Below are 25,215 nucleotides of genomic sequence, written 5' to 3'. Positions count from 1 at the left end.
ACTGCCCTAAAGGGTTTCCTATATAACAGATGAGAGACATCTAGACAAACTAAACACACAAAAATCCCAAAAGATTATTTGTCTGGTGCTATAGATGGAAGGCTTAGTACTTTTGTAGCCCGACTGTTGTCAAGTGTTTTTATTAATATAATGACAACAGTGAGTTTTAGAGAATTTTTTAAAAGTTAAAACTGTAATTTTTCTAAAATTATGGAAATTCCTACCAGGCATGACAGGAGGCTTAAGAGAAGATAAACTGATGGTTGTTCAGAAAAGGAGATTCATGACAACAGCATGAGCTCTGATGTATGCTTTACCCAGAACCTAAGTTCTAAAACATTATTCAGTATCTGTGACATTTTAATGTATCTGATTTGATTGCTATGGCACATATATTTCAGGAATTCCAGTACCTCTTTTTTTAATTTGTTTTCTTACGGTATTTATTTTTTATAAAAGAAATTGTATTAGCACTTGAAATCCTTCCGTTATAATTTTAGATTTGTCATAGCACTTGTAATACCAGACAGTAATTATGTTTCTTCATACCATTCTGTCAAAGCACCTTGTAGTAGAGGCTTTCATGTTTTTCCATGATCTTTTTGCATTTCACATTTATCAATAAACAGGCACCACAATTATAATATTTTATCTTTCACTTTTATTTTATTAAAGTGATGTTTGAAATTTGAGACCAATGTTTCAGTCTGCCAAGTATGAGTGTGTTTTAATTCAAATTAAGTTCTTCTCAAGGAAAAGTGAATCTCTGTGATTAGAAACAGACACAGAACTAGAGCCCAGGAAAACAGTCATGCTTACAGCCTGCACTTTTCAGCATAGATATATGTGGATTTCTGAATTATTTCCTTCATTTGGCAAAGCAGACATTCTCTTGTTTAACTTTTCCATGTCTAGGATTAAAGCCATTATTTTCTTGAGCAGCATTCTTTTAAAAGTGAGAGAAGTGTTTAAGGACAAAACTTATTCCTATTTTGTTTCCCAAAACTGATTATTAACATTGCTGTGAACCCTATGAGTTGTCTGTAGGTGACTGCAATCATTTTTGCCAAGTTTAGGGGAAAAAAAAAGTAAGTACAACATTAAACTCTCATTTTATGCTCTTAAAGATAGTGAAATGTCAAGCATATTTTAGGAGTCTCTACAAACAAATACTTAGTTTTCTTATTAGGATAGTATTTGCTACATTTCATTTTTCTACTATAATCATGCTATTCATATATTTCTATGCGGAGATTGCTTATGTGTTAAGAACTAGAAATTGTTCAGGTCTCCACGGCTGTGGTTGAATGCTCAAATGGTGCACGGAGCCTTTGCTCTTCTGACTCAGCTACACAGCCCCTAAGGCAGGATGCTCTGTTGCACCGTGCAGGGAACTTCTGCTGCTGCTTCACCAAGGACAGAAAGGCCAGGGACCATGGTCTGCAGCCAAGAAAATGTATACTGAAGTCATCATGTATGTGCCTCACCACAGTGTCCCAAGACTACAGGAAAAATTGGGGGTTAAAACTCTCAAAAGCATCATCAAATACAGATGTATCATTCATAACCAATGTTATATATTGCAGAGCAGTTCACTAATATTTTCATAATGTGGAGCATAGACTTACAGTAGGAAAGTGTTATAGATATCCTCACTCATGAACATGTAATGTGCTTACAGTAACTTCAGGCATATTTATTCAGGAGAGTAATGGAAGGAAAATATACAGGATAGTACATTCAGCAGCCAGTTCTCTTAATTATCCTGAAATCTGCTTGTTTTTTCATGATAAAGTCTTGGACAATAAGTTTTACTGTGCAAGTCCTCCATTTTGAAAAATCAAAGGTTTTATTTGTTTGTTTTCTTCCTTAATTTTCTTGTAACATAATTTCAAGTTTTCACTTTTAAATTATATTTTGTGATGTGTTTTTGTAATTTATAATGTGATACGTAATAATTTTTTGGTTTAAAAAAAGAAAACTGTGTTCCTAGAGTGAAGGTCATTGGATTGTTGTTATTATTATTACTCTCTCAGTCTCCTTATGTGGTTCTTTTTATAGGCCTCACCTTGACACATCAGCAGAGCTGAGGTACTCTGTGGGCTCCCTGGTTGAAAGCCAGTCTGACTATCGGTCAACTAAAGTGATAAGGCGACCTAGAAGAGGACGGATGGGAGTTCGCAGAGATGAACCGAAGGTTAATCCCCCATTTCTTTTCATATATTGCCTGATGAAACAATCTATTTCAAGCTGTTAAGCTTACAGTTTGTGTTTTTTCCAGGAAAAAAAAAACCAAAAGAAAACAAAAAAAACCCAACCCACCAAACAAGAAAACCCAACCCAAATAGCAGGGGTTTTTTTCTATACATGCTCAGACAAGAGTACTGTTGTACTAAAATGAAGGCAGAAAAGGTTGAAGTGCAATCAAAGTTCAAGCATACTTGACTAGCTGTCTTTTCTGGGTATCTTTTTGTGTAAGTTTTCCTGATAGTAATTTTACACACCATTAGAAATTATGTGAAAATACTTTACATCATCTGTGATAATATTGCAAGTATTAATGGAGAATTAGTCATTGAATAAGTATTCTTAAATGCTAGTTGCTTTCCTTTCCCATTTTATATAAGTTCAACTTTGCAGTTGTTTTCCGTGGAATAAGCCATATACATCCTAATTCCTGCTCAGGTAAAATCACTTGGAGATCACGAGTGGAATAGGACACAGCAGATTGGCGTTTTGAGCAGTCATCCGTTTGAAAGCGACACTGAAATGTCCGACATTGATGATGATGACAGAGAAACACTCTTCAGCTCCATGGACCTTCTGTCACCAAGCGGCCATTCCGATGCCCAGACTCTGGCCATGATGCTTCAGGAGCAGCTAGATGCAATCAATAAAGAAATCAGGTGCGTAGCCTGAACCAGCTGTGATGCACTTAATGATTACAACAATTACAACGATTCAAGCTTCCTTTAGTGCATGAGTTCAGGTACCATTCATAACAATTAGGAGACCATTTGTACATTTAAAGGATTGATAATGTGTCTGCTTTTCATAGGAAGAGTATTGATTGTGTGAAGAGAACAACGGCATCTTCATTTTCTAACTATAGAAAGTTCTTTCAAAAAATGTTCCAAGTGAAGAACTGCTGGCCAGTTGAAAAGAAAAACATTAGAGAAGGCTAACACATGGCAGATTTGACAGATCACTATTCATAGACCTCTTTTCAAGGTCTTTTTCACTGTTCTGCATGGCTCCACTTACTCAGTGATGACCTCCTGTCAGAAATATTTTATTTCAGTGCCCATCATGCTTTCTTCTGGTAATGATTCCTATGTTATATCTAATATAAGCCACATTTTCCAAGACATCATTTTGATTTTCTATGGGGGCATAGAATGTGATTTTTTCATGCTGCAGGTTGGATTATAGTGCTTAGAAATAGGTGATGAATCAAATATATATGAATTTTTGTGCAAATTTAATGGAGTGACAGAGAATCCAATGACATATTTTAATTAAATTATTTTTATAAATGAAACCATATTTTAGACTTAAAGCATTCCTACAAGTTTTTCAGGAAGGCTAACTTGAAAAAAACTTGGTGTATGAAAAATATCCTCTCATGAGTGACTGTTTCTCTAGAAGGAGATGGAGGAGGTGTTACTAAATGTAATACTATAGACAGAAAGACTGTAGTTAGAAATGTAATCAAAACCAGATTACGTTTTGCCGGATCTCGGTCTTTCTCTGAGCAAGGTAACTTTAAAGGGAGAACTCTACTGGAATATATTGAATTTGAATAACTCTTCTGTTCAGAAGAGGCTTTTTTGTTATAGATCTACAGCTTTGCATTTTCACTACTTCCAGAATTTCTTCATTCAGATAGGATTAAATTGCTATTTTCTCAAACCTCTTACTACACCTGTCAAGACAGAGTGTCAGAGAGAAATTTTGTTGTTAGGAGGCTAAATCTCCTTAAAACAGTGTGTGTAAAAGAGAGAACCTTATCCATATTTTCTGTTATTAGAAAGAAATCATCACTGTGACCAATTCAGGAAGCTATACATGCAAAGAATATATTTGTTGTAAAAAATACTAGCATTTGCACAATTTAATAAGTAAGAATTATGTAAGTAATATTACATTAATAAAATAAAAGGTTTTCACAAGGGATTGTACCTGCAGGTGACATAGTGAGATATTATTTGTGCCACCCTGAATCAGATCACTGTTTTATTTAACACAGGATCTCGACTTAGATCTGAGGTACAGTTTATCTCAAAAATGATGCAAGGGTGCACATTGTATATAGCCATTTTTACTGGAGGTCCACTGAGAGTAGTTTATTTCCCCTACTACTAAGACTATCCTGAAGTATACGCTTTCATTACCATCATTACCATTATTAAAGAACCAGGTAACTAATTTTGTATTCTTTTTTTATATGTTTCAGAAAAAATGGTTCTACAAGGATAGTCTTGTAAACTGTACTGCATTTCACATTTTCTTGGTTTAGGTTTTTTTTCTTTTTCTTGAAAAACACTGTAAGGGTTTATCAAATGATTTGATATATCAAAGGAGATCAAAAATGTATTTTGCTTTAGACTTGTTTTATTATACCAGATGACTCAGAATTTACATTACTGAAATATAAAAGGTTGTTATAATTCCCTTTTAAAATATTATTTGCCTATAAGTTTCTGTCATGCCTCATTTCAGAAAGAACTGTAGACATTTTATAGAAATTTTGAAATGGCTGTTACGGAAGAAGATTTATCACAACACAGGAATTTGTGGGTTTCTATTTTCAATGTATTACGGTTTCATTTATTGCACTTACTTCATTTCACTCAGAAAAGCCTGTTTCACAGTTTCAGCCTCACCAAACTTTGTATTCTCTCATTTAACCTTGCTCCCTCATACTTTTGCCTCCTCTTTGCAAAAAGAGTCCTCCTCACATCAGTTTATGGGCAAAGGATTTATAAACAAATGTTTTATTTTAAACACATGTTTTCATTCTAGGTGCAACCACAGTTAAAAAACAAAACTACAAAACCCAGCCTCATCCTACTGAGATATATATGTTTAAGAAGCTTATATTTGTTGCTAACAAGAGAGCTATTTTAATGAATTTCACCTAAAAACTCAATGCTTCAGAAACAACTGTCATTTTTTCATCAATCTGTAGGGATGAAATGGACAATTTGTTTTGCATGTTCTCTTGTTTTATTAATATGGATTATTTTAGCAATTCCCTTCTTAAAGGCCCAATTTCATTTGACTTTAAATTTGTGTTTGTGTTTTAGCAACAGAAAATCAGATGAAGCCAATTTAAGACTGGAATTAGTTTCCTACAGTAAACTGGATTGTTAACCCCCTCCCATATACTGCCTCCTTTGCAAAGGAACCAATCTTCCAGCAATGTCATACATCAAGTCTTGTTGTTGGGCAGATTCTTCAAACAGTTTTTGAGGATGGAAGAATTAAGAAAAAGAATTTTATGATTCTAGTGATTAAAAAATACCCTTTTCCATATTATTTGAGAGTTGTTCTATGATATTTATCTTTGTTTTCTTTTACTTTCAAATCTCATTTGAAAGGAAACAGGTTTTAGTTTTGCTTTTGGGGTATGCGAAGACAAATACCATCACGTTCTTCTTTTATTAATAAGGTTAATCCAAGAAGAGAAAGAGTCGACAGAACTGCGTGCTGAAGAGATAGAGAACAGAGTGGCCAGTGTGAGTCTGGAAGGCTTAAATCTAGCCAGAGTCCACCAAGGTACATCTATTACTGGCTCCGTGACGGCATCGTCACTTGCAAGCTCATCTCCTCCCAGTGGACACTCAACTCCCAAACTCACCCCTCGCAGTCCAGCCAGGGAGATGGACAGAATGGGGGTTATGACGCTGGTAAGAAACTTTCGTGATGCCAATTTTAGGTGTGATATTTCTAGTATTAAATACTTAATCTTTTCACTGTATGAATGGCTCATCTCTCTAATTCTTTATTCAGCTCTTCATCATACACAGTGATAGCGAATTCCCTAGAATACCAACATTTGGGTGGTTTTGCATTTTGTTATTGTGGTTTTGAGCAGTACATGATTCACCAGGGGCATAATGATCTCAGGACTAAGGGCCTTCAGCACACAGGCAGTAGAATTAGTAAGTAACAGAACTGATCACTGCAATTACTGTAATCAATTTATATGTAAAAATATTTACTAATGAAAAAGCTCTGAAGTGATACAGTTATTACACAGTAGTTTGTGGGACTATTGCTGAGTTTAAACCTCCAGGAAATGTCTAGAAGACATTAAAACCTAATGCTTCATATATATGATCATTTGGATATACTTCTATATTTGGTACACTCTTTCATACTTGCAGCATTTTGTATGTATTTTTCATGACAGTATATCAAGCTCTTGGAGTAAATGCTTTTTTTTACAATAATTCATTATAATGATATATTTCCACATTACAAGCAGCACACATAAATAGATACCAAACCATCAAATTATCATGCAAAGCATTTCTAACATTACTGTGCCTTTGTAATGGGGGCGGGGGAAGGAGTGCACCACCACAGCCTTTGAGGACATATTCTGAAATGCCTGGTTTGATTTGAAAAGGGGTTTGCAAAAAATTTAATTTTGGTCCTGGACAAAAAGATATAGTGCAACAGTCAAGTAAGTGAAGGTAGTACGTGTCGACATATTCAAGGTGTACAACTCTGGTATTGATAAGAGTGCAGACACAGGGTTCAGTGGTCAGTGTGGGCTACAAACCAGTTTGGAGCCTGGGTGGATTCATCCCTTCAAGCACTATGAGAGAATCAAAGCAGCCGACTCTGCTGATCTCTACACAGAGGGAGGAGAATAGGATATGTGTAACACCGTTTTTTTATTTGCTATTTCTCTGATAATCGTAATGTCACCAATGTCCCCTTGTGGTCCATTCCTGAGAATCAGCAGCACTGGTTCCCCGTGGAGCCTCTCAGCAGAGGGGAAATGAGCCTTGAATCTCAATCAGAAAGCAGAAATTAAATCTCCAAGCAGAGAAGGTTGCTAAGAACAGCTGGGAGTGGAGCCTAGCTGTTCATTCTGCTCAGCTGGGAGTAGGGACGTTTGTCTACCACCATCTAGCTGAGTACTCCCTTATCCTGGGAGCTGACAACTACTTGTACCCACCTCTACCCCTCCCAGTTTAGGGTGGTGTTTGCTGCCTTCGTGGGAACTGAAGGCAGCAGAGAGGAGGTCAGGACTGGCAGCTGTGGCAGACTGTGGCATCGATTCTTTGCTGCCCGTGGTTCCCACTTGCTGCAGCAGAAACGAAAATGTTGGTGGTGCAGACCATTGTGGAGGTGGTGGGTGTGCAGGCTGCTGTGGTGCCACCGACTTCACCAAAGCAGCACCTTCCCGAATATGCAGTTTGGCTCCATTTCACCAGCTGTTTAAACTAAGCAACCTGGCTACTGACCTTCCAGCAGACACCTGCGCTGCCTGGTTGCCTTGATTTGGACACAGTAGCTTTGGGTCAGTAGGCTCATCAGATTCAAATGCAAAATGACAGCATAGCCTTCAGGTTGCCATGGCCTCACTAGCAGCCAGCTCTAGCTGTGCTAAAGCTCAGGTGGATATATCCGTATGAGTTGCAGCTGAACTCTTGACATATAAGCTGTAGAAGTAGCATCCCACTGCGTGCTCAGCAGCACAGCCCACAACTTTGCTCACCCTCATCAACCATTTCGGGACACTCCTGCCCTGCACTGTTTCAGCAGGAGTTCAGGGCTGACTATCTCCTCCTCACTGGCTGGGGACAGACACAGCAGGCTATCAGACATTCTCTAAATGGAAACTTTGAGATGGTAAGAGTTCTGTTAGAGGTCTGGTCTCTAGGGCCCAAATTGCCAAATGATCTTGTAGCGGTTGGCTGGAGAAGCAGTACTGTGTGAATTTCCACCGCCCAGGTCCATGCAGTAAATAAATTCTGTAGAGTATTTTCAGCTTTACTTGAACGAATGAGACATCTACCAAAAATAAAAATTAAAAGGGGGTTGAACAAGGCACATTCTAGCAGCCTTCTACTGCCAAATAATGCTGCAGTACAGAAGGTGTGTGAATTTGTATCTCTTGACTGAAATGCCAGTCACTTTAATATGGGATAACTGGAGATGAAGACCCCTTTTTCAGACATGGTATTTGTTGATGATATTTTATGTTCCTACTTGGTGAGACACCAATACACTTGCAATATTAGATAAAACTAAAAAAAAAAAACTCTGTGTTGGGGGTAGTGGAAGGATTTATATGAAAACTCCTAAATAAAAAGTGCTACTACAAGCTTGCAATATCCTATTCTTTGTTAAGTTTATGAAGTTTAAGGAGATTGTAACTTTAGAAAAAATAGCTGCTTTCCCAGAGTGGCATATTTGTCAGGGGTTATCTTATGTTATAACACCAAGTGTACATTTACTATATAATATGTATAGTATTAAATTAATGGAATCTCTGCTTCCCACTTCTGAATGTGAGACAAACAAATATGTGGCATTTTTTTGTGCTCAAATAAGATTTATTAATCATTCTTTTTTTGTTGTTGCTGCCTTTGTTACCAATCTAAGCCAAGCGACCTAAGGAAACATCGGAGAAAGGTATGATACTGGGGGTTTTTTTCAGTTTCAGAGAGCACATTTATCATATTCCTCTGCTATTCAGATAATCGTGTTCCTTGCCAGCCACTGCATCCCCTGTGCTCCTTTTCTTTCAAGTCCTGAACATAATAATTTTAATCCTACCAGGAAAGGCTTGGACAGGTCACAGCTAAGCCACAGAATCGAGGCCCAACAGTGATACCTTGGAGTAGTAGCCTCTACAGCACAAACTTAAAGGAACACAGTTTAAAAAAAAGTGTGGACACAAAAGAATACACCTTCGAATGTATTTTGGTCATTCTTCTTGCTGGAGGAACCACAGTCAGATTACTTGAAATCTTCTGGAGCATTATAAAGTTGTTTACACAATTGGCAGTGAATATGGGATTTATCTTCACATGAGAGGAGATGGTATTTAAGATAAATCATTAGATGCTGTGACAAAATTCCTTTTTGTTCATGCTTATTTTCAAGTGTTCTAACCATTCTGTTACCAAGCTGTGGAGAAAGTGGTCCTGTTTATGTCTGTATTTACCCTCTCCCTTACATCCCTGAGAAATTTTTACTTGAATAATCCCATTTAATGCAAGAGACCCACTCATGTCTAAGGTTATTTTCATGTTTAGACCTTTACTGGATCAACCTGTTTGGCATAAAAGGAATTAATTTTTTCTCAAAGTATAATCTCTTTTCTTTCAAATGCATTGTTTAAGCTGCCGTATTTAGGCAATTGCTCTTTCCCAATAGCCTCTTTCAAAAATAAGAATCCTTACAATTTGCTCAAAAACTTGCACTTGAAACCTTACGTGCTTCAGTTCACTTGACAAATTCATGCAGCATATGATGAAACTTTCTTAAAAAGCTAATCTGCTCTCAACAGAGTCTCTCTTCCCTAGATCGCAGTAGTTGAAGAAGATGGGCGTGAAGATAAAGCCACAATCAAATGTGAAACTTCTCCTCCTCCAACACCCAGAGCTATCAGAATGACTCATACCCTTCCTTCTTCATACCACAATGATGCCAGAAGGTAAGACGTTTGTAACATTCTTTTCAAATCATGTTGTTGCTTATCTATTCCAAAATGAACTGATTTCTTCCTGTTTCTTCTTGGCAATGTTTCCTCTGCCATGAGAGAGAAAGCCTTACCCTTTGTCTCTTGCATGACCCTGAGAACATTTGTCAGTGTTAAAATACATGCTGGATATTTCTGTTTTGAGGTACAGTTTTGATCACTACTAGGAGTAGTGATACTGCAAATCCTAGAAAGACAAACAGTAGGCTGATTCCTATATTTTTCATCAATTGTTCTTAGCAAATTAAAAATATTTATTTTCAGCCTTTTTTTTTAATAAGATCCAGTCAGCCTGATGGAGAAAATGTGATGTTGTATTGCTCTACATGTTGCTAAATCATTTAAAGAAGATGTGATCATTTCACTTGTTGGGAGACCGTTACTGAAGTGTAACCAATTAATTTGTTTGCAGAGCTGCTCAGAAGAAAGTAAAAAATTACCTGCAAATGTTGACATGTTATCTATTCCATTTATTTATTATCATTTTGTAGTAGTTTGCCTGCTTCATTGGAGCCAGAAAGCATTGGTCTTGGCAGTGTCAATAGCAGCCAGGACTCCCTGCACAAAGCTCCCAAGAAGAAAGGAATCAAGTCTTCAATAGGACGTTTGTTCGGTAAAAAAGAGAAGGCTCGACTTGGACAGCTCAGTAAGGAATTAGTGGTAACAAGCCAACATCACCATTTCACAGTCATTTTTCCCTTTGTAATTTTGCTTCTTTTCAGTTTCCAATTTGCTTATTTTTCTCTTTTGTCTGGCAGAACTTTTTCATTAAACTTCATTGTTATCAGCAATTACATTTGTCAGGAGTTTGCTATGACTGTTACGAAACTGAAAGGACTTCTGGCACAAATTACGAGAGTCATCCTCTTCACTGAACCTACTGCTTCAGTAGTCTCTTGAATTAGGGTGAAAGTGCTAACAGTGTATTCTCAAATAACCAAAATAAAGAGGAGGTGAGAAAGTAGTAAGTAATAAACCACTATAAGAGGTGTAACTATGAGAGATGGAAGGTCCTTGCAAGTAAGTGCACTTGCTTTTCAGATTTCAGTATGTCAGTAGATGTCTGCTAGTGCCTATCTCTGAATGTCCTCGCCATACTCTCGATTAGTTACGCTGCTCACGGCAATGCTTTGTTTTCTTCCTATTTATTCTGCCCTTTTCCCTTGCCAAGACCTTATTCTAATTCACTCCTGGTAAAAATTTTCCTTTGTGATATTCCATAGGATATGTCTGTATCACATGCAAAAAAAGGAAAAAAAAAAAAGGTCAGTCATGACTTTATTTAACTGCCTTAGGTAGCATAAGCAATGGAAGGTGAAGTGAGAGTCTTCAGCAAAGGCTCATAGTCTGCATGGCCACATGGGCAAATACATCCTTATCTGCAGTCTATACTGCTATGCTATCTGATTTAGCTAGATTGAGATTAGCATATATACACATGCCAGCCTAGGCATCAAACCGGTATAGATGTGTCAGTAAAATAGAAATACTAGCTCTTTCCTAGTCACGAAGATATCACATAGTACGAATTTGTGAGGCACCAAGTTTTTACTGCCATGGTGACCACATAATGCCTGTAAAAGAATTTTAAGGGTTTGCAGGAACTGTAAACACTTAAGCAATATGTAAGCCTGAAACTAAAAAACATAAGCTCATATTAAAACATGTCCTTACCACAACTAACAAACCCATCACTAAAATCATACAGAATAAAATAAGGTAATATTAAGGTCAGAGTATCAGAGTAAAATCAAATAACTGAGCATTTTCCATTTATACTCCAACCTTTCTCTTCTCTGCCTGTGAGAATCCTGTGTTCTTGAAAAAAAATAACTAATTTCTAATCGCAATTTAAATTCTCTTTTTTCTCACTACAGGAAGAATAAAACAGATTTATTAAATCTTTTTGATAGTTTATTGTATTTCAGAATTTCTGAAATGAGTCTCTCAAACACACCTGCATGTTACTGTCTGCACTGATGGAGAATATTATAACTTTATACTGTTATTAATTCACATTACATTCCATAAAAACAATTTTATTGATATGATGGATTATGCATAATAATCTATGATTTCACAGTAAATCAGACACATAGAGGACACAGATGGAATAAATGTGTTGGTCTTCCCTGCAGTTCCTTGCAATGTGGAACAAAAACAAAACGACATTAAAGATTATCTCAGGAGCAATGTAATCTGGCAATACATTAATTTCTTAATAATACCTACAATGATTAATAAGACATATATATAATTGGATAAAGTCTACTTGTAATTCCCAACACTAGCTCATGAAATTGCAAAAAGATATTAGTGAAGATTTGCAATTAAATTAAATTTTTTTGTCTTCTATGCTTTAGCTCAAGAGCAAATATTTCACTATAATGCACATTTTAATTAAGCAAACTAGGTTTACAAGCATGTATAAAATTAACAGTAGGACTGTTAACTGACGAAAAAGTAAGAGCAAAATATTTTTAGAAGTTGAAAGGACACTGAGCAGTTGAATTTTAGAGTAGTTTTTTTATCTTAATTTTTAAGATCCCAAAAGAAAAACAAATATTGAGTGGCAGTTTCTATTCAATGGCAGTACTTTAAAGACAAAAAAAACAAACAAAAAAATTAAATAACAATCATGGTAATACTTGAATCAATTCCATGACAGGTACACTATCTGTGCAGCTATATAATTAATAGATCTATTTAGAGTAAGATGCTATATCATAGAAATCCAGGTAGTAAGTCCTATCACTACTGCACTGCAGTATATTTGTATGGTTTTCATAACCTAAATTTTCATAAACTAAATTTATAATAATATTTATATTATTATCTGTTATATAATAATTATAATATAAAATCAAAATATAAAATAAAAAGAATCTCATTTAATTCTGTGCTTAAATTAAACGTCTAATTTGATATAGATACATACTTCTTATATTTTTCAATAAGGAAAATACCTTTCTTCAATAGCTCATCAAATACTAAAAAGGTAACAAAATGTAATTTTGAGCCTCAGAAATATTTTTTTTTACTTATATGCATATTTGCACATGAACACAATTACACTTAAAGGAGCACTTTAAAAGTTCATGTCAGTGCAGAGGATATTAGGGATCCCAGTGATGGTATACGCCGTAAGTACACATAATACTTCTGTAACTAATTCTATAATATCTCTAAAATCACATATAATATATACTGGTATTTAAGAAGCAATATTGGAACCTCCAAAGTTTTATCGCTAACTTCAACAGAGCCAGGCTATCACCCAAAAGATTTCCTTGCTCTGCGTTCCCTGAAAAACTCTGAAATTTTTAGTTTTCAACTGCTAAACTTGCCAGAGTTTTGTTATTTTAGAATTTGCTACTTTTACCATCTCTGCTAAAACCATTTGCGTTCTTGTTCAAAGGCAAATTCATGCCTTAGGAGATCTTTCTTAGCATCAAGATTGAAGATTTCTAGATTCTTCAAGATTTCTTTTAATTATTGGAGAAGGGAAAAGGGATGTTAGATGGAGCACGAGTGCCTTTTGTTTCTTTTTTTTTTTTTAATGTATTTATTTGTTTGTTTTTAAACTTATCCAGTCTTCTCTCACTTGGGAAATACCACACTAGACACTTAAATATTCTTCCCTCGTTACATTTTGAATATTCTAATCCCTAAAACAAGCAATACATTGCAGGGATTTTAGCCCTGCCAAGGCAAGCTGATCTGTGCGGTGTACGCAAAGGTCAGCTTGTGAGGAAACATTTATCGTGGCCACCTGCACATCTAAGATACTGACAGGCACAATCACCACAACCGATATGATGTACCCTGGGTTGCTCAAGGGGCCAGATGTGCTTGTCTTATGGTGAAGTCCATTATGCCAAGGATACTTTCCGATCTGTGATAAACCCTCACTTCACTGCACTCATACTGCTTCCAACATAGTGTGAGCTGCTTTCTTGGACGGTTGTAATATATTGATGCAGCAGTTTGCTAAATTAAAAACTTACTTTAGAGTCAGCAATAAACATTTAATGAGATATTCTGTAAAACTTTGAAAGGCAGATGAAGTAAAGCAAAGTATATGTTCATGTTTTCTGCATTGGTGATTGGAGGCATCGTTTTCATCATGAGACTTGCAAAAGTCATGTCCTCTTAAATAAAGAAAAATTCTGTCTAGACAAGCAGGAGTGTTAAAACTACCTCTCTTTTGAAAGGACAGCTTAAAACCAGGCTTTTCTAAGTTAACGTCATAAACATGATACAGCAGTAGGTTTTGTTCTCACTTGACTGAGGTGCATGTAAATGTGACTTGTAAAAGGCTGTGATGCTATTTCACTGTATATAACATTTATGCATTATTTTATGGTTAAAATCAATGAATCAGAATAGAAATCTTTTAATTTATACTGTGCTTTCTTAATTATGCCAATGTCCACTCTACAATTGTTCACTCTTCTTTAGCTGGGAAATAAGAAGTTGCCATTGCCTAATGGAGTCAAGCACCAAGATTTACCGTACTGTTGTCTGTCTTCCTGTGCCAGTTACGCACCTTCTGAATAGCAGCACAGGAGGAAAGCAGCCTTCAAAGAATTGCTGCAGCCCCTCTGCCTGCACACATACACGTGCAAATGAAAGGACGGCGTAAAGCCAGGAGACTGTACTGACAGCTCCATGAAGTCCCTTCTTCCTTGAATCCAGGCAGTGATAAAAAAGTCAGAGCATCTTTCCATTTCTGCGCTAGGAAAGTCACGTTAGTGGACATACTGTGTGATCAGCATGGATCATACAATACCAGTCCTATCCTTAGTTTATAAGACAATTTTATTTTGGTCCAGGTGTCCTTGCTTACTGCAAACTCCCCTTGTCACTCTATGCAAGTTATTCAAGTTCCCATGACTTTGACAGGAATTAGGTGCCTACAAGACTCCTCCAGGGAGACCTAGAAGACTTTACTTCTCTGACAGATTCTTTGTGTCATCTCTGGCTTGGGAGTTTGCAGGGATAACAACATTAAAGACTCTAAGACTCTGAGAGCAAAATGAAGACTTTAGTATTACGACATTAAGTGATGCTGTATTATGTCAATAATAATGAGACGGTTCTTGAGAAGGCACTTTCATTTATACATTTCCCAACTAAGATTAAAAAATGGTGAGGACATTGCTTACTTAGGACCATGAGGCTGAGCCTTAAGAGACAAAGAAAAACAGGCAAAGGAGATCAGGGTGCTCCTGTCATACATTTCTGCTAAACACAAGGAGGAGGAAACAGTTTTTCCCTCTACTTCTACTCTTTTCCATGTAGTAAACGCTTGCCAGAATTTACTTCTATAGGTGATAGATGTTCTCCACAAACACCAGATGTCATGGCTTAAGGAAACTAACATAGATGATGGTGGAGGTGGGAGGGGATTTGAAAGGTTGAGGGGGGGGAACAACTGGAAAAGAGCTATGGGAAAATATGGTGGGGTTTGTTTTGTTTTGTTTTCCAGGAGGTTACATGGAAACAGAGGCAGCAGCTCAGGAATCTCTGGGATTAGGCAAACTTGGAACCCAAGCAGAAAAGGACCGAAGACTAAAGAAAAAGTGAGTACCTTTTTCATTGGCTCAAACTTGATTCAAATGTCAGGTTTTGTCCTGGTTTTACGTAGACATGTAATGAAAAGCAAGATCACCTACTATGCCAGTTTAGCACCTAGCGTGGTTTTTTCCAGTGTAAAAGTTTTTAAAGCTGATTATAAAACACAGGGAAAAATATTTAGGGACTGTCAATTGTATAATATTGTTTCATTTGTGAAAGAACATAGGTTTATGAGAAAGAGACATTTTCTATTTCACATTGTCATTAATTCCATGTCTCTTGACTTCTGTGCCTTTTGCCTTCCATGCAATTCTTAAAAAATAGGCAGGCATTTAATGACTCATACATAGATTTTTTCAGAAGGGAAAAAAAGATTTTTTGTATTATCTATTGAAGACATGATTATTTCTGTCTATAGAAGTATAGAAGGCTCCCTGTAAATCCTAGCAGGTTCACTTTCTTTTTGCCTGTCAGCAAATGGCAACCTAGCTTTTTGTTTGCATAAATTATATAATAATTTAATGCTGTCTTTGGTGCACCTCCTTGTAAAACCAGTACACTGACTCATAGCAGCTGCTAGGAGCTATGGAGAACTATTAAAATAAAGCTACAAACACAAAAGAAACCTCTTGGCAGCATCACAGTTCCAGTGTAATTAGAGGGTGTCAGAGAAAAAAGACGGTACTTAAAAATGACTTTGCAAATTCATTCTGTAAACAAACAGGTTTATTTTTCATCCATAACTATTAACTTTAGTGCTATTAAATGGATTCTGAAAGCTTCATTTTTTAAATTTGCAGGGTTTTCAGGTTCCTTTCAGTCTTTCAATGTTCCTTTGCAAAGTTTCAAGAGAATTTGCAATTCTAATACAAGGAATCTAGGGATAATGTTTCAGCTTCTTTTAAAATTTATATGTAGAACATTTTTAATCACTACTTTCATATCAAGCTCCTGTTGAAATATAAATTTAAATGTACACATGCAGGTAATGTACAAATGTAAGTGTTCCATTTAAATCAGCCTCAATTTAGCAATTAAGATAGAGAAGCAGTCATTGTGCTAGCTGAGAGAGGAGAAATGTTTTAAACTCAATTAAGAAACTCAAAAGAAACACATTCACAGGGATATTGCAGTTGATGAGTCTTGTCCCTGTATTTCTTATCCGTACATTTTTATCACTCATTAGTCATTTAGAAATATATGGATGTAAAGAGTATATTACTACACTTTTTTACTAAATCTAGAAAGCATCTTTGAGACCATTATTACCATTCATAAAGAATATAATTGAATTTTCAATAAGCCTGGTTCTTGCAGTCCTATTTATCTTCCAGCTCTGAGGACTGAAGGTATCACAGTATTGAAATCACTTTGAAAAGACGAATGTGTTCACTTTGTTCACTTTCTCATATGTTAGTTCTTTAGACTGGATAAAATAATGTAAGACTTGACACATAGTACTGCAAACATGACATAACTACTTCATATATGAGAGTACCTACCAAGTTTTGGGTCTGGTAATAGTAGGTGCACAGGTAATCTGTTATTAGACTTCTGCCTAATCTCACACAATTAGACTTTTCCATGCTTTCTGCTTTTCAAGTCTTTCCTTTTTTTCTCCTGTGTCTGTCTGTCCTTGGTTCTTTATGGATTAGATACAAACAAAATTTTCTCTGCTGGAAGGAAAGAAATCTTTCCTTCATGACTATGACTATTCATCTAGTCTGAACTGTATACTATTTATCCTAAGTATATGTTACATACCTATGTCATGAAGATCTTTAATTTTTCCCCTGTTCCTTTAGATTTGTCTGTCTTTGTAGTTTCTCACTTTGGAATCTTTACAACTGCTTATAAGATTCCTCTTAATTTACTGTCAGAGAAAGGTTAACATAAATTGCTAGTTTTTATATATATTATATAGTTGTAGAGGAACTGTAATATGGGAAAAAGTAACATTTTGTGTTAGAGATATCCATGAGATTCTACTGAATTATGATAGTCATTAGGGCGCCAAGCTATTAATAGGGTGTAAGAGAATTAACATTTTCCTGTAAAAAATGCAGTCATGTATTTGCATATCTTACCTCGGAAAGTATTAAGTTGAAAGAATCCAGAAAGTCATTTAAATGAAAAGTTTGTCTCAGTAGGTCAGACTCCTTTTTGCCAAGACTCAACAACTCATAACTCCTTCTGGAAGTAGAGCCTTCACATACATACAGTAGCTGCAAGTCTGGGTAATGCAAATGAGAATAGTATGCTGCGTAACATTAAGGATGATAGTAATGTGTATGAGGTCTTTATAAGAGGTACTAAGAGAAGTCTGAGAATCATTTGCTCTCTCATGATGTAGTCATGACAGATTTCAGTCCAGCATTTGATTCCTTTTTCCCGCTAAACAAAACTGCCCTACAAACTCTGCAGAGACAGTGAGCCCAGTCGCTGGAACAGAGCGAGCAGAGCACTTCACCTTGTAAGAATTTCTATGGCTAGTTTAGATTAGGACATAAAACCCCAAGAGAACCAGGCCCACCAAAAGGTTAGTTAAAGGATAGGCTAAAGCAGGGAAGCAGTCCTTTGTATTACACTTCAGGTCTGGGAAAGCTTTACTTACGTTGGCTTTGTTGCTTCCTTAACAAACAAACAAACAAACAAACAAAAAACCTCAAGCCTATGATCCCAGAGCCAATTCCCTTTTCTGTAAAACAGGGATTATATCACATACTGAATTTGTGTTTCTGTCTTACACACATAAATCAAGGGAAACAGCTTCAGTCCTGGTAACAGCTCAGCAAACTTCTCTTTCAGTTCAACGGTAGTCCTGGTACAGGAAAGCAAGGATTCTCCCCTTGACATGAAACCAGAGGTCTGATTCCTCACTGTGATCAACACATGAGTACTGTGAGCAGTACTGATGAGCTTCACCAGAGTTTGCAATTAGCTTTGAGTTAGTAAATTAAAATTGGATAGAAGTTATTATAAAAGGAGGGATCCTGCTAAAATGTTATCCATGATATTTCTTTCAGTTGAATTAATATCTTAAGTTTTCATTTCATTTACCTGGAAATGCTAAATTTCTAATTTTGCATCTTTTAGTATATTCAACTTCATCAGTAATTCAGCAAGGATGCCCCTACCCCAGGGATGAAGTAGTATGATGTTTCAAATTGTCAGCTGCTGCAGCCAGTAGGTACTAATGGTCCACCAGGTGTCCTGGCCACCTGCTGCCTGAGTAGCAAGCATGTGCATTGACCCTGCTCTGGCCTTGTGGAGTTACAAACACAATGCAGCGTGTCATAATATTTTAGCACAATTTACATGCATAGAATAGATTTCTGAATACTACATTTCACTCTGAAAAGTTTCATGAGAGAATATGATAATCTGGAGACCAATTGTCTCTCTGGTGATTATGGTGTCATTAACCTAAATTTCTAAGTTTTCCTGCCTCTTGCTTAGAACATGCTATTTAGATGTAAAAATTTCTTTCAGTTTCAATTGACTACTTAGGCATCATTAAAATGTAATTAACAGTTTGTCTCAATAATACACTAGACATTTATAAACCTCAAACAAGACTATTTATCCAACACTTGGTTATTACAGTATATTTATTAGGAACAAGTCTTTCTCCTAAGGCATCAAAGAGAAATTAAGGAAGCTGTGTAGAATTTTAAATTAGACCCAACATGTTTCTAAAATAATGTGAAAAGATGAACTTAAGTTGCCTGACATCCATAGATGTTTACTCTCAGACATGAAATATGACAGCTCTAGCTGATATTAAAACTTTTTAAGTCTTACTATTCGTAAATTGAGCATGCACTCCTAGAAAACAAAAAAATTAATGTCAGGGGTATTAGAGTATTATTCCATTGCTTGGTGAAAATAAGTGATGTTGGGGTGTGACAGAGAAGAATGCACTGCATTTTTATTATTTAAACTAGCCTTTATATTCCACTTCACTTGTTCTATACAAAAGCTGTTTATATTTTGTATATAATGTCTTCTGCCTTTTGTTTGACTCTCAGTGCCCGTTTGCCTAATGAGTACCTTTGAGAAAACTCAGAGTTTAGGACTATACCTATTAATGGCACTGATACCCTCTATGTCACCATCACATTCGAGTCCCCTAATGATTCAAATACTTTGCGCTAATCTAAATCATAAATTTTATTTGATTAAGGTATACTCTCCAGAAGGCACCCATCACTGACATGAAGAATGGAACTTTTCTCTTAGTACATTTTTTTGTGATTTACCAGACTCCCTGTGAAAAAGGATTACCTAATTTTCAATTCTGAATTCAGCTAGCATTTCTCCATGACTGTCTATAGACTATCGCAGCTGTTCATAACATCATCTTTCGTGGGTGTGTTTGCGCCAATAATATGACTGTGCACAATAACTTGGCCTTGGCACTCACCCAGGGTTGTCACGATAGACCAAGCTGGGACCCAGCATAGGAAGTTTCAGGTCAATCCAATGTCTATCGCAACTCATAAAGGTTCGTGGAAGGTTCGGATAGAGGCATAGTGCCCTCTGGAACAGCAGAAGTTGATCAGCGTGTGTCCCACAAGACAATTCATAACTCAGAAAAAACTATAGATAACAGTGTGCCTAAAATCAAACAATCTGTATCCCCCTTAAAAATGCATATCCCCACTGACCTCATCTCAGGTAGCAAATTAAGGCACTTAACAGAAGCTGTATGAAAGTCGTACTATCCTTTTCGCTAAAATACCATATGATGAACCCGTTTTAAAAATCTTCTTTAACTATGAACTCAACCAAACTTTAAATATTGTCATCAAATAGAGCCATGTTTGCTTTCCTTTTTGCTATAACTGTCCCAGTGAACATCAATTGCATTCTCCTTGTCCACAGTTTTGCTCAGTGATGCCAAATCATCCTTACCCAAAAGCCTCAGTGGTGGCATATACAGTTCTAAAGAGTCTGGCTTTGTCTTTCAAAGTGTTGTATAGCTCTGAGTGCCAGTAATATATATCCTTTTCAAGTGTAATGTTTGATTCGATCTACCGCAATATGCAAAATAGCAGCAAATAAGTAGCAGCCTGAAGAAGGGAGCATGATGAAGGAGGACAAGACGTATGTCTTCTATGTTGCACAGAATGTGTAATGGTCATAATCGCTGATATTTCATAGGATATGTTTATTTTATCCTGTGCAAGGCACCAACACAAGGCAAGGTTTGCAAGACAGTCAAGTGCTACATAGTCCTAGATTGCCACACAGAGGTGGAGTTGACCTTGTGCATGCTGCTAGTACACTTTGAGATTGGCCTATGCCATCACTTCCTCAGCAATCCCAAAAACAAATGATCTCCACGAAAAAACTTCACATGCAAGTCAGCTAGCCTGGATCATACTGACAGGATTCCAGCCCAGAAGCTGATAAATTCCCCACTTTATTAATATGAGTCTTCAAATAGCAATCATTACTTACCTCATAGCCGATGAATTAACTGCACTGTGTCATAATGCTACCACTCCTAGTCATCTGGTAGAGTTAGGATGAGTCAAGAGCAGAGCTTTAGCTTCATTTTTTTCTTCAGTTTAGTTTGATTTGACTCTGGTCAAGAATCTATTAATTCCACATTTCCAAAACAAGCTTAAGATGTGAGGTTTATGTTTTCCAACAAAAATCAAAGTAAAACCCTTCTTTCCTATGAATCTCTTTTGGGCAGATTTACTCCACAGGTACAGGTTTTTGTTTGCCAGATATAGCCTCCTGCCTTCAAGTGGATTGCAGAAAAGCCTTGATATGCCAGGACATGTACATATGCTTACATACGTGAATAAAGCCTTGTAAAATCAAAAGCTAAGTAATTCTCATACGTAAAATTACGGTGTAAATAGAAATTCTTAGTATTCATAGCCTTATAATTAACCTTGCAGCGAGAATTGCAATGCTGTTAAGTCTCAGCTGACTACAATGACATATGTATTAAACAGCAGTAATGTCCATATGAACAGAAGGGAACATTGTATTATTTTACTTTTCTTCCTTTCTACTAGAAAAAAAAAGAATTACATATGTTGATAAAATACTTTGATAAATTTGACAAATTCCTAATAATACGTCAGTCCTTTTCTTTTGTTGGTTTTCATCTGTATCTTCTATCATCTTCAAAAATTGGGAGATGATAGAAGTCACGAAAAATAGGCCTCATGTTGTGATAATCCACATTTAAATAAAAAAAATAAAAGAAAACAGAACATTGGGACTTAGATTTGCCTATAGAAAATGGAAGTTATAGATGCCTGTCAACGAGCTACTTCAAAAAATGTCCAGGCAGACCTTTTTGTGGAATAAGAGTCTGAAATGCTGCAGTTATCATTTAGTTGCTTTTGAATCCAGACAATGCCCCTTTAATTAGGTTTTATGTGTGCAACTGCAATTAGAATTTGACATAGTGTATTTGTGACTACAAGTAATCTCTGTCCTCTGCAGTATGCAAATAGCTGTTTCTAATGATTTTCTTAATTGCACACATTTTGAAAAAATGAATCCCATTAGATTAATTAAGATCTTTTTCTGCGCCATCCATCTAATGTTCCCATGTACTTAATGCTTATTAAACACCATTATATCCTAAAAGTACATGATTTATTTTTTACAGTAGCTCTTAAGAATATGATGCCTTTTTCTTCCCTTTTATTTATTGAATCTTTAGAAAAATTCAGATTTTGCATTTAATGTCTTCCCTTCCTAACTCATGTGTGAGAAACTACCTGATGTTGTTAGTAGTTTTCAGACTAATCTTTAGTTCTTCTTCCTTTTCTAGCAAACAATACTGTGTTCAGTAGCAATTATTTTCTATTTTCTTATTCTAGTGGAGGAAGAAGAGGTATTCAGTGTTCTGATATGCAATTTAGGATTGTCTGCTGTGTCCACCATGGTTTTCTCTTGGTTGGATCAGTGTATAATCCTTGAGACATACATAAAGATGAATTTACTTTTTAAACTTAATACTTTTAGCAAACATTTTTGACACTTACTGGAAGACCCTTTCAATTCGTTAGTCAGTCAAAGCTTTTGCAATGTTAAAAATGTATCTTGATATTACATTAGATACCTGGAGCCTTTTTAGCATTACAAATGGAAAGATAATATGGGTATTTTTCTTGCAGAAGATTATTAAACCTTACTCAGATTATTCTGAGGAAGAAAAAATTGATGCAACATATTTTATTCTATATCTAACTCATATTTTTTAAAATCTTGTATTTTTAAAATAATATTTTTATCCTCTGCCAAGGTTTTTTTAATTATTATTCTTTTCCTCATAAAAGATAAGGATATTTTTATCAATGAGTTGCAAGTTTTTAATCAAACAAAAACAGAACAAAGCCCTAGTTGCACATAAAGGCCTATCAGTTACAAGTTGGGATTTCTGGATAAATATAAGCATCTACCCTCATGCATGCAGATGGCTCTCTAAACGATGTTCTCCAGGAGATGCAAATGTGCTGTCAGATTAACTGTAGAATTAGGGTTTAAGGGAAGAGCGGATAAAACACAGCAGAGGAAAAAAATTCTGCATATCTTTTAGTTCAATATAGGTCTAAGGGAAATAATTGTGTTCCTTCAAAAATATGGTAATAAAGAGGTTGTCTTATGAAAAGGTGAAAGCAGAACTTAAATATCCATTTTTTTTCTGCTGTATTTTATTATTCTGTGGGCAAGATGCTCAGGAAGTGAAGGAATGTCCCTTGTTCATCTGCTTCTATAACTGGGGAGACTGGAATGGCTGAAGGTCCTGAAGGTCCCATAAATTACCCATAAAGCGACTGCAAACTGCCAGATCATTAAAACTGCCAGAAAATTACTCACATTCCAATTAATCCCCCTGTTTATTTCTCTCTACCCATACCCAAAGGAGTATGCAGCGAAAGATGTAAGAAGTGGGACTTCTGGTTCAATAGACTCTGGAAGGTCCAAAATTAAAAGCTTTTCCGGCAAAGGTGTTCAAGTCAGTCTTTACAGTTAGCTCAGTAGAAAATTAGCATACTAGAGATTTTGGCCCCAAAATCACAAATGCGTATTCAATTCTAATGGTATTTCCATCAGATTTGGTAATTGTTTGAATAATTCTCTAGTCCTTTATTTATATTGCATGCCTTTTTTGACCTTCCTTTCCTTAATTTTCCTTTCTTCTGTGTATAAATCCGTCATTTGTTTCTATCTACTTTTCTGTATCGCACTTTCTCTTCTCTCTTCCAGCTGTTCTGCTGATCTCACATGCATGAAAACAAAATTTAAGATCTTGAAAACCAGCCCCATGCTGAACTCACTGAAATGTCTGCAACCTCTTCTTAATTAATCAGAGCACAGGCTTTTCACCCCAAATTTTTCTACAGCTATATCTACCAAGCATTTTTATATCTCGGTAAATAATTTCTTAATAGAAATACAATTTTTTGAGATGTCTGAATTTCATTCAGGCATATAATTTTCTTTTTATGATGACACTTAAAGGATGCTGAAGAAAGTTAATTATCAGTGATGGCATCCTGCTTTCTCCTACAGATACTGTTACCAATTATATTGGCAAGAACAGGTTATCTAAGAGGGCAATTTGCTCATACCAGTATTGCTACTAATCTAGTAGTAGTATGACTGCTCAAGTTAAAATACTGCACGCACGAATAACCATTGTGAATGTTAGTCATCTATGTGCATGAAATCTGCATACTTAAAAGAAAACAACTCAAGCCTAGGTCATTTACGATTACTGTAAGATCTTTTGTGAAAATATTAGTAAAGTGCACATAGAAAAGTAAACCTTGGTTTGTATTCCACTCGATTTTACTGTGTCTCTATAGTAATTTGCTTAAATCCACAGGTTTTCAGGATTTTTGGTGTTACACAAAAATAATTATGAAATTATTAAAAAGGGGGCAAAATGCTTTGATTTGAAAGTCTATTATTCACACTCATTGTGTTCACAGATCTTTGGCACGAATATGTATTGTAGATGCTAGATGTGCTGTGCTGAGTGGTACCTAATAAGTAGCCAGCATCACTTTAATGAAAATCTCATTTTGAAAAAAGCATCTGTTCTTACCAAAAACATTTAACTTCTTTAAAACATTCAAAGATCAGTTAGAAAGATTTCTGAAGTTGTAATGGTGGTATTATTTTATCTATCATATGATTTTTATTTTTTTTTATGGACTACTATATGTTCATTAACATTTATGTGCTTTTTTTCCATTCATCTCTCTCCATCTCATGAAAAGCATATCTGGGTAAGTTAAAACACCATGGCTGCTGAACATATTCATTTTCAGCACCATGTTTATTTTCTATGTTTTACTCTTATTTCTTTTCATTTTTCTGTGAAACTTCTTATATAACAAATCCACGCAGAAAACTGACACAGATGAAGACTTTCAAATATTTAAAATAATGGTAAACTTTGAAAGCATTCACAAATTAAGGTCAGGACTTGCTCTTGCAGGGCTTAATGTAATGGATTGACTACTTGGAGATAACTGCAGTCAATTTTTTTAAATAAACACATTTTGGGAGGTCTATAGCCCAGAATCACAAAGACATTTGAAAGCTTAAGTCAGTGAAAAAATCGTGAGGGCCTAGATTAACAAACGCTGTTAAGGCATAAATTCTGTTTAATTAAATCACAGAGGACTCAAACTCGTAAACACTTTAGTAATCCAGAGTACACATTTTCTTCTTTTCTGTTTGAGCCCTCATGCTGTGTAGTAGCACAATAATATTTCATTTGTGCATATAATTTTACTATTTTATTTTTTACCAGTTCATTTAATTTATGTTGTTATTGTTAATCCGATATCAAATTTAAAATCTTCATCTCCTCTTTGATCTATCGTACGAATGTTATTTTTGCTTGAATAATT

At 35.7% G+C, this 25,215-nt stretch overlaps 1 protein-coding gene across 5 annotated transcripts in view; it reads left to right on the top strand.

Moving 5' to 3' along the window:
• Positions 1-25,215, top strand: part of PPFIA2 (PTPRF interacting protein alpha 2) — a gene marked incomplete at its 5' end in the record, with an annotated part of 338,907 nt that overhangs the window by 290,640 nt on the left and 23,052 nt on the right. For all 5 annotated transcript variants that reach the window (XM_082013922.1, XM_082013921.1, XM_082013920.1 and 2 more), the window contains 7 exons: positions 2,062-2,197; positions 2,686-2,906; positions 5,675-5,912; positions 8,629-8,658; positions 9,555-9,685; positions 10,222-10,376; positions 15,222-15,315. In XM_082013922.1, coding sequence (XP_081870048.1) covers positions 2,062-2,197; positions 2,686-2,906; positions 5,675-5,912; positions 8,629-8,658; positions 9,555-9,685; positions 10,222-10,376; positions 15,222-15,315 — 1,005 coding nt within the window. The remainder of the gene's footprint in view (positions 1-2,061; positions 2,198-2,685; positions 2,907-5,674; positions 5,913-8,628; positions 8,659-9,554; positions 9,686-10,221; positions 10,377-15,221; positions 15,316-25,215) is intronic.

The sequence above is a fragment of the Phaethon aethereus genome (assembly GCF_964289735.1).
Source record: "Phaethon aethereus genome assembly, chromosome: 1".
NCBI lineage: Eukaryota > Metazoa > Chordata > Aves > Phaethontiformes > Phaethontidae > Phaethon > Phaethon aethereus.
Note: the sequence above shows the minus strand (reverse complement) of the source record. Positions and strands in the feature narration are given on the sequence as shown.